Genomic DNA, 10,680 nt, shown 5'->3' with positions numbered 1-10,680 from the left:
AAGAGACAGAGACAGAGAGAGAGAGAAGAGACAGAGAGAAGAGACAGAGAGAGAGACAGAGAGAGAGAGAGAGACAGAGAGAGAGACAGCGAGAGAGACAGCGAGAGAGACAGCGAGAGAGACAGAGAGAGAGAGAGAGACAGAGAGAGAGAGACAGAGAGAGAGACAGAGAGAGAGAGAGAGACAGAGAGAGAGACAGAGAGAGAGACAGAGAGAGAGAGAGACAGAGAGAGAGAGAGAGAGAGACAGAGAGAGAGAGACAGAGAGAGAGAGACAGAGAGAGAGACAGAGAGAGAGAGAGAGAGAGAGACAGAGAGAGAGACAGAGAGAGAGACAGAGAGAGAGAGAGAGTAAAGAAATAAAGGAGAGAACAATGAATGAAGTAAGGAATGAACAAAAAGGAACAATCCAATGAGTCAGAAGCCTTCTGAGATATTCACCCTGTAGTCCTTCGTATTCCCCTTGGTTTGGTGAACAGAAGGTCACTGTAGGGAAGTCTTTTAAACTTGTCTCTCCCAACAGCCACGTAAAACTGCCCAGTCTCCAAGTCCTTTCCCTCGTTCACATGATTTCCATCAAAGGTGTAAAGGCTGTAAAAAAAGAGGAGAAAACTCACCTGTCATTTAGGAAGAAGAGGACGAAGACGTTATAAACCAGATCTAATGTTACGTTGACAATGAAACTCACACATCACCTGTCATTTAGGAAGAAGAGGACGAAGACGTTATAAACCAGATCTAATGTTACGTTGACAATGAAACTCACACATCACCTGTCATTTAGGAAGAAGAGGACGAAGACGTTATAAACCAGATCTAATGTTACGTTGACAATGAAACTCACACATCACCTGTCATTTAGGAAGAAGAGGACGAAGACGTTATAAACCAGATCTAATGTTACGTTGACAATGAAACTCACACATCACCTGTCATTTAGGAAGAAGAGGACGAAGACGTTATAAACCAGATCTAATGTTACGTTGACAATGAAACTCACACATCACCTGTCATTTAGGAAGAAGAGGACGAAGACGTTATAAACCAGATCTAATGTTACGTTGACAATGAAACTCACACATCACCTGTCATTTAGGAAGAAGAGGACAAAGACTTTATAAACCAGATCTAATGTTCCGTTGACAATGAAACTCACACATCACCTGTCATTTAGGAAGAAGAGGACAAAGACGTTATAAACCAGATCTAATGTTCCGTTGACAATGAAACTCACACATCACCTGTCATTTAGGAAGAAGAGGACAAAGACGTTATAAACCAGATCTAATGTTACGTTGACAATGAAACTCACAGGACGAGTTTCCCAGACACAGATTAATCCTGAACAACAACACAAATGTATTTGATTGGAGAATCCCCATTCAGTATGATTTTCAGTCCTGGACTAGGTTTAAATATGTGTCTGGGAAACTGCGGCCCAAAAAAATTTATGAAACAGATTAATTAATTGACTTAAAACAACATCTATTTAAGTGAAACCAATGACGTTTGGGTACCTTCGTACACACCCCAGGATTCTCAAACCCATTTTGTCAGTGATCATCTCCAGAACCCTGTCGTATTGGCCCAGTATCCGTTGGGGTATCAGCAGCCTTAACGCTGGGGTCAACACATCACCATTCGCTACCACGCTGTCAGGAGAATCAGAAAACTTCACAGTCAGAACACGGAACATTCTCACTACGACTGTCGTACCTGGCTGGCTCACTGAGCTATTTCAAGATGAATACTCTGCATAAGAGCTTCTGCTAAATGACTCAAAGTGTTAAATGTAATTATAAACTGGGTGGTTTCGAACCCTGAATGCTGATTGGCTGACAGCTGTGGTATACCAGACCGTATACCACGGGTATGACAAAAACATGTATTTTTCACTGCTCTAATAACATTGGTAACCAGTTTATAATAGCAGTACGGCTGTGTGGTATATGGCCAATATACCACGGCTAAGGGCTGTGTCCAGACACTCCGCGTTGTGCATAACAACAGCCCTTAGCCGTGGTATATTGGCCATAAACCACACCCCCTCGAACCTTATTGGTTAATTATAACACAATTAATATCAGGCACCAGTTCAGATCCATATCAATCACAAACAACTGTGATGATGTAGTAGGGTCTATCTGTATATTAACACAACACACAGACACATTCACACAGGGACAAATGTAAGTTGAACTTACAAAATCGAACAGGGTTCTTTGATGGGTTTCAGGAATCTTGCTGATACAATGATTCGACTCTGGGGCACCGGTTTAGCCTGTGGATACGGCTAAAAGTAGAGGAGAGATTTATTTAACTTGGCAAGTCAGTTAAGAACAAATTCTTATTCACAATGACGGCCTACCAGGGAACAGTGGGTTAACTGCCTGTTTGGGAAGAGTCCTAAACCCAGTTAACAGTCCATCCTAGCCCTACTTCCTCTTAAGTGCGACAGGCTGTTTGGTCACAGCCAGGGTTCTGAGTGTTGTTTGAGGGCCTCTTTAATTGAACCAATCAGAGGAACACGACAGTGGTGAGTGTGGCTCTCATAAATAGACTGGCCTATTAAACCTCCACTAGTCATGATTAGAACAGAAATCATGCAGTGTCTGTGTCCCAAATGACACCCTATTCCCTATAGAGTGCCCTACCTTTTGGCCAGAGCACTATGGTCCCTGGTCAAAAGTGGTGCACTTCCATAGGATTGCAAGTGCCCATTTTGGGAACACAGCCTGTGTGCTTGTTGCTGCTCCTCTGCCAATAAACTGATTGTAAATAAAACCCTTAGCGCTGGACAAGGAGGTTACGGACGTGTGACGTCAGTGTTTCCACCTCTCGGTGTGTGGTAAGAGATCTGACCACGAGGCGCTCTGCGGCGGACAACAATGCTTGATTAAAGATGCTATTCCAGGTTGTAAATCTGTATTGGAGGAGGTTGATTATCATCACTACATTAGTCATTCATAGTCACTGATCTGCCAACAAAGTGATTATTCACAAACCACAAAAAAGGAGGTGACTAAACACTGGTGTATTCGCCTCTCACTTAGCTGATCTTTCTCAAACAGCACTGAACACGTTTACATGCACGCCAATATCCTGTTATTATTCAGGTTACCACGGTTACATGCACGCCAATATCCTGTTATTATTCAGGTTACCACGGTTACATGCACGCCAATATCCTGTTATTATTCAGGTTACCACGGTTACATGCACACCAATATCCTGTTATTATTCAGGTTACCGTGTCTACATGCACGCCAATATCCTGTTATTATTCAGGTTACCACGGTTACATGCACACCAATATCCTGTTATTATTCAGGTTACCACGTTTACATGCACACCAATATCCTGTTATTATTCAGGTTACCACGGTTACATGCACACCAATATCCTGTTATTATTCAGGTTACCACGGTTACATGCACACCAATATCCTGTTATTATTCAGGTTACCGTGTCTACATGCACACCAATATCCTGTTATTAATCAGGTTACCACGATTACATGGACACCAATATCCTGTTATTATTCAGGTTACCACGGTGACATGCACACCAATATCCTGTTATTATTCAGGTTACCACGGTTACATGCACACCAATATCCTGTTATTATGCAGGTTACCCCGGTTACATGCACACCAATATCCTGTTGTTGTTCAGGTTACCATGTTTACATGCACACCAATATCCTGTTATTATTCAGGTTACCACGGTTACATGCACACCAATATCCTGTTATTATTCAGGTTACCACGGTTACATGCACACCAATATCCTGTTATTATTCAGGTTACCATGTTTACATGCACACCAATATCCTGTTATTATTCAGGTTACCACGGTTACATGCACACCAATATCCTGTTATTATTCCGGTTACCACGGTTACATGCACACCAATATCCTGTTATTATTCAGGTTACCACGGTTACATGCACACCAATATCCTGTTATTATTCAGGTTACCACGTTTACATGCACACCAATATCCTGTTATTATTCAGGTTACCACGGTTACATGCACACCAATATCCTGTTATTATTCAGGTTACCACGTTTACATGCACACCAATATCCTGTTATTATTCAGGTTACCACGGTTACATGGTATATACATATTGTCATTTCCGACAGTTGGTCGGTCATATTGTCATTTCCGACATTTGGTCGGCCATATTGTCATTTCCGACATTTGGTCGGCCATATTGTCATTTCCAACATTTGGTCGGCCATACTGTCATTTCCGACATTTGGTCGGCCATACTGTCATTTCCGACATTTGGTCGGCCATATTGTCATTTCTGACATTTGGTCGGCCATATTGTCATTTCCGACATTTGGTCGGCCATATTGTCATTTCCGACATTTGGTCGGCCATATTGTCATTTCCGACATTTGGTCGGCCATATTGTCATTTCCGACATTTGGTCGGCCATATTGTCATTTCCGACATTTGGTCGGCCATATTGTCATTTCTGACATTTGGTCGGCCATATTGTCATTTCTGACATTTGGTCGGCCATATTGTCATTTCTGACATTTGGTCGGCCATATTGTCATTTCTGACATTTGGTCGGCCATATTGTCATTTCTGACATTTGGTCGGCCATATTGTCATTTCTGACATTTGGTCGGCCAGTTGTTTGTCAACTATAGTTAAGATAGACGCAGCTTCTGTTCTGTCATAACTTGTTGCCCCAGAAAACTAAATAAAGTAGTGCTGACCAGAATAATGTCTTACATCGATAGAACGAATGCATTAGTAACCTAGTTAACACCGGTAAAGTTGTCTGTTTTGTTTTAGGGACCGGGGAGAAAACTCAATAACTCCCAGAACAGTGGAAAGACCAGTCCCCATGCAAAATGTCCAACTATCATCAGTTTGACCGGTTTAAAGGAAATGAAAAGCTGTCAAAATGATAAAACCCGTTTCTGATAAGACTTCAGTTCGTCTTGGATGCATATTTTATGTGGTTGAAATAGTGTCTGCTTGCATAACAGAGTCAAAGACAACACATTACACGCACATTCACATTTTCTCAAGAGATGCTGAAAGAAATCATATTTCTCCACTCCTGTTCCCGAGACTAAATTAACATTTGTTGTATAACTATACTGCAAGTAATTGATAATTCTGCAGCAGTTGATACTATATTACTCTACAGGTGAGAGGTTAAAGGCCTACATACAGTCAGTGTCCATGTTGAAGTTACTAATCCATTTAACCCATATTAACTTAAATGACGAACATTCTGATAATTCATGGGTACAGTGATACTCGTGAGCAGGATATCAAAGGTGCATGTAAACATCTAATCCCAAATAAGACCTTAAGCGGATATGAGCTACTACCCAGAATACTGTGCGCATGTAAACGTGGTGACTGACATTACACCTTTCATAGCTGATGCTTCTCAAACAGGCACCCAGAGACCAGGGCTTCTCAACAGGGCACCTAGAGGCCAGGGCTTCTCAACAGGGCACCCAGAGACCAGGGCTTCTCAAACAGGCACCCAGAGACCAGGGCTTCTCAAACAGGCACCCAGAGACCAGGGCTTCTCAAACAGGCACCCAGAGACCAGGGCTTCTCAAACAGGCACCCAGAGACCAGGGCTTCTCAAACAGGCACCCAGAGACCAGGGCTTCTCAAACAGGCACCCAGAGACCAGGACATCTCAAACAGGCACCCAGAGACCAGGACATCTTGTGAGTGAATAATGAACAATTAAAAACATGTTTCCCTTTTGAAGGGCAAATGTCATCAATCATTCAAAACAGTTGCAGTCTAATTGACAGCACAGCATGGCCACAAGCCAGGACCAGTAGAAGACAAGGTCTAGTGAGTTTCTCTTGGTAAAGTGGTGTGAATGGTGGATAGTGCAACAAGTCATCTCACCTGCCCTGAAGAAGTAAGGAGCATCCTCTTCTTTCTGGATCCTATCTGTGAATAACTGCAATTACAATGGAAGGACAAAGTTATACAGGCAACTGCAATTACAATGGAGGGACAAAGTTATACACACACAACTGCAATTACAATGGAGGGACAAAGTTATACACACAACTGCAATTACAATGGAGGGACAACGTTATACACACAACTGCAATTATCTGGTTTAATTGGTCAGAAATTTTACAGAATATTTTTATTTATTTAACCTTTATTTAACTAGGCAAGTCAGTTCATAACAAATTCTTATTTTACAATGACGGCCCTACCCCGGCCCAAACCCTCCCTTAACCCGGACGACGCTGGGCTCACACTCCTTCCGATCATGGCTGGTTGTGATACAGCCAAGGATCGAACCAGGGTCTGTAGTGACGCCTCTAGCACTAAGAGGTAAGTGCCTTAGACCGCTGTGCCACTCAGGAGGCCATATAATGTGTCTAGGAGGAGTGTGGTCCAAATGTCACAATGTCATCTCTATGTCACAATGTCATCTATATGTCTCTATGTCACAATGTCATCTCTATGTCACAATGTCATCTCTATGTCTATATGTCACAATGTCATCTCTATGTCTCTATGTCACAATGTCATCTCTGTCACAATGTCATCTCTATGTCTCTATGTCACAATGTCATCTCTATGTCACAATGTCATCTCTATGTCTATATGTCACAATGTCATCTCTATGTCACAGTGTCATCTCTATGTCTCTATGTCACAATGTCATCTCTATGTCACAATGTCATCTCTATGTCTATATGTCAGAATGTCATCTCTATGTCACAGTGTCATCTCTATGTCTCTATGTCACAATGTCATCTCTATGTCACAATGTCATCTCTGTCACAATGTCATCTCTATGTCTCTATGTCACAATGTCATCTCTATGTCACAGTGTCATCTCTGTCACAATGTCATCTCTATGTCACAATTTCATCTCTATGTCACAGTGTCATCTCTATGTCACAATGTCATCTCTATGTCTCTATGTCACAATGTCATCTCTACAAAGCTCCTATCTAAGTGACTGCAATTTACAACGGAGAGACAATTATCATGAAAAAAAACCTTTCCGTGATAAAATATGAGGATACAACTACTAAGAATAGATTCTATAAGGAGTGTGGGCTAAATGCCATCTCTACAAACCCTTTAATAAAAAGCTGCTTTACAGATAAACAATTAAAGTGGGTACAGTGGCCTACATGTTTAGGGAACACTGTCCAATTGTAACAGTTCAAATTAGGGTTTTCACTCTTTTATAGTTATTGGAACATCAGTAGGGTGAGGTCAACTCGACCTTGAAATGTGAACATCACAGACAGTGAGTCTGTCATTCAGTATACAATGAACATCACAGACAGTATCAATGAACATCACAGACAGTAAGTCTGTCATTCAGTATACAATGAACATCACAGACCGTATCAATGAACATCACAGACAGTGAGTCTGTCATTCAGTAAACAATGAACATCACAGACAGTGAGTCTGTCATTCAGTATACAATGAATATCACAGACAGTGAGTCTGTCATTCAGTAAACAATGACCATCACAGACAGTGAGTCTGTCATTCAGTATACAATGAATATCACAGACAGTGAGTCTGTCATTCAGTATACAATGAATATCACAGACAGTGAGTCTGTCATTCAGTATACAATGAACATCAATTAATCCTTCAATAATGTACATTAACTAATACAACAGACAAGTATTACGCACACACACAATTATCTTACTCCAATTTCTTGAATTTCTCTCTCCCGGCAGCGACATATTGTTCCCCGCTCTGTAGATGGTCCAGGCAGGCCACCCGATGGCCCATTCTAGGGGTGTAGATGTTCCGAACCGCTCCAAACGGAGCCTGCACACCCCCGGTCACATCTCGAAGAAAAGTATCAAAATTGGACACTCTCTTTTGGTTTACCACTAACCGGCGAGCCTCGTAAAACGGATCTCCATTCCGATACACGAATATGTTCTTCACGACAGGTTGCGATAGAAAACTGGGCTTTTCAGAGTTCATGACGATCGGGGTGAAAGTATCGAAGGCTGTGCTAGATCATTACCCCACACAAATACAAAATGCATCCAATTTCAACGTAGTTGACCACTTCTGTTACAGGATAGGACGGTCGACATTATCGATACGCCATTACCGGATATTTTAGGTCCATTCAGTCCACATTTTCAAATGAGCATCTTGAACTTCGCATAAAATAGTCCAACCTGAACGAAAGTTATGCTACTTTGAAGTTAGCTGAGTTCTTCCAGCGTGCATGTTATCCAGGTAAATACTTCCTGGTACAAATGTTTCTGAATGTAACGGGAACAACTTCATAAAAAGCCACATGCAGAGAGTCAGGTTTGCGTGCCCCGTTATGCCCAGGTGACCGTAGAAGTCTCGTGTGTATCATACCGTTTTCCTACGGTTCAACGCCGAGGTGTCACGGGAGGGCAGGTATTGGAGCCGTTTCTATAGAAACACACACAGTCACACCGCTTGTCACTAACTATACCCCCCCACAAGCAACAGGTGGGTTAATAACTCAACTAAAAAGAAGTGAATGGAATATAAACGTTGTGAATGGGGAACAAGCCGTAAGCACACGTATAACTCTGTACAAAAAAAAAGTGAAGAGAATCAATTTACAAAATAAAAAATCTATGGAACCTTTAAAGGCCCAATGCAGACGTTTTTATCTCAATATCAAATAATTTCTGGTTAAAAAATGAAGTATCTTACCGCAAGTGTTTTAAATTAAAATTGTTTTAAAAAAATAAAGAAACGTATTATTCGCAAATAGCATTTTCTCAAGCAAGAATGTTGCTAGGTCTGTCTGGGCGTGGTCTGAATGGGGAGGGGGAAACTGAAAACGAGCTGTTATTGGCAGAGAGGTTTGGAACTCTCTTTCTTATTGGTCTATTAACTAATTAACCACATGGGGACGGTCAACAGGACATGTCTTTCCCAAAAAGCTCTCACAATTAAAGTGCATTTGCATAATTTTCACAATATTTTTTTTTTTTTTTTTACCTTTATTTAACTTGGCAAGTCAGTTAAGAACAAATTCTTATTTTCAATGACGGCATAGGAACAGTGGGTTAACTGCCTGTTCAAGGGCAGAACGACAGATTTTGTACCTTGTCAGCTCGGGGATTTGAACTTGCAACCTTTCAGTTACTAGTCCAATGCTCTAACCACTAGGCTACACTGCCGCCCCATTTCACAGTATTATTCCAACCACCTAGTGTGGAAATATATCTAACACACAGCACTGGGCCTTTAAAGTTTGAAAAGTAATTTAGTTGTAATTAGATATCAAGGGACCAATTGGAGGTCCTGTGTTGGATCTTGAACGTAGAAGAAAAACATGTTTGTTTTGGTGTATTATATATTGCGTTGCCTGACAACAGAGATGCAGAACATTTCACAGTGTGTATGGCTCTCAAAGGTGCAATATGCAGAAATAGCTTCCGACCATTTCCTGATTGTTAAAATTCGAACAGTTCGCCTAATTTCAGTTGATGTGACAAAACAAGCAGCCAATTGTGTAGAGAATCATTGTACCATCTAAACGGCTGTGAAATATATTTCCCATAACCCGAAAAATTGAATGTTCAGCTGTTTGAATCTGGTGTACAAAACCGAAAGTAAAAAGACACAAAAACGGGATATTTAAGAATGGGGAAGCATAGAAATAGCACACATAGAAGAGATCTACTCCTTCTTAGATTTGTTTTCAATGATAATCACAGATCTATAACTGACATTTCTATGTGAATTTTTATTGTGTCTGCCAAAAAGGGACACATTGCAGTTTATAACAACGAGGTTAGATCACACCAAGACAACAGAGGTGATGAATGTCATTTTGTTATTTCTAAACGAATGCCTAATTTCCACGGTAAATTTACAATGACACGATTTTACAATATTGTAGACATTCTGGTCAATTCGTACATGTAGACATAGAAGCCTATTACTACAGATCTATCCAGCTTTTAAATCCTTTAAAAACCCACAGAGAGATCACTCAAACATCACAGCAACAGGGATCACAGTGTGTTGTTACTGACAAGGCCACAAGATGGTGGCATAGTATTAGATGTTGAACCAATCTTTCTCTCTCTCTCTCTTTCTCTCTCTCTCTCTGTCTCTCTGTCTCTCTGTCTCTCTGTCTCTCTGTCTCTCTCTCTCTCTCTCTCTGTCTCTCTCTCTCTCTCTCTCTCTCTGTCTCTGTCTCTCTCTCTCTCTCTCTCTCTCTCTCTCTCTCTCTCTCTCTCTCTCTCTGTCTCTGTCTCTGTCTCTGTCTCTGTCTCTCTCTCTCTCTCTCTCTCTCTCTCTCTCTCAATTCAATTCAATTCAATTCAAGGGCTTTATTGGCATGGGAAACATGTGTTAACATTGCCAAAGCAAGTGAGGTAGACAACATACAAATTGGATATATAAAGTGAAAAACAACAAAAATTAACAGTAAACATTACACATACAGAAGTTTCAAAACAGTAAAGACATTACAAATGTCCCATTTTGTGAAGTCTTGGTTGGTGAGCGGACCCCAGACCTCACAACCATAAAGGGCAATGGGCTCTATGACTGATTCAAGTATTTTTAGCCAAATCCTAATTGGTATGTTGAAATTTATGTTTCTTTTGATGGCATAGAATGCCCTTCTTGCCTTGTCTCTCAGATCGTTCACAGCTTTGT

General features: G+C 41.1%; 1 protein-coding gene across 1 annotated transcript; it reads right to left on the bottom strand.

Annotated features, from left to right (window-relative positions):
- Positions 1–440: 440 nt before the first annotated feature.
- On the bottom strand, positions 441–8,125 carry LOC109876263 (doublecortin domain-containing protein 2; the record flags this gene model as incomplete). Its single annotated transcript, XM_031820520.1, has 6 exons — positions 8,121–8,125; positions 7,709–8,026; positions 5,911–5,965; positions 2,204–2,292; positions 1,517–1,651; positions 441–590 (listed from the first exon to the last, which is right to left on the bottom strand). Coding segments are annotated over exons 1-6 (752 nt in total), but the record flags the coding sequence as incomplete, so codon positions are not given.
- Between the last annotated feature and the right edge of the window lie 2,555 nt (positions 8,126–10,680).

This window comes from Oncorhynchus kisutch, unplaced genomic scaffold (assembly GCF_002021735.2).
Source record: "Oncorhynchus kisutch isolate 150728-3 unplaced genomic scaffold, Okis_V2 scaffold3462, whole genome shotgun sequence".
NCBI lineage: Eukaryota > Metazoa > Chordata > Actinopteri > Salmoniformes > Salmonidae > Oncorhynchus > Oncorhynchus kisutch.
Note: the sequence above shows the minus strand (reverse complement) of the source record. Positions and strands in the feature narration are given on the sequence as shown.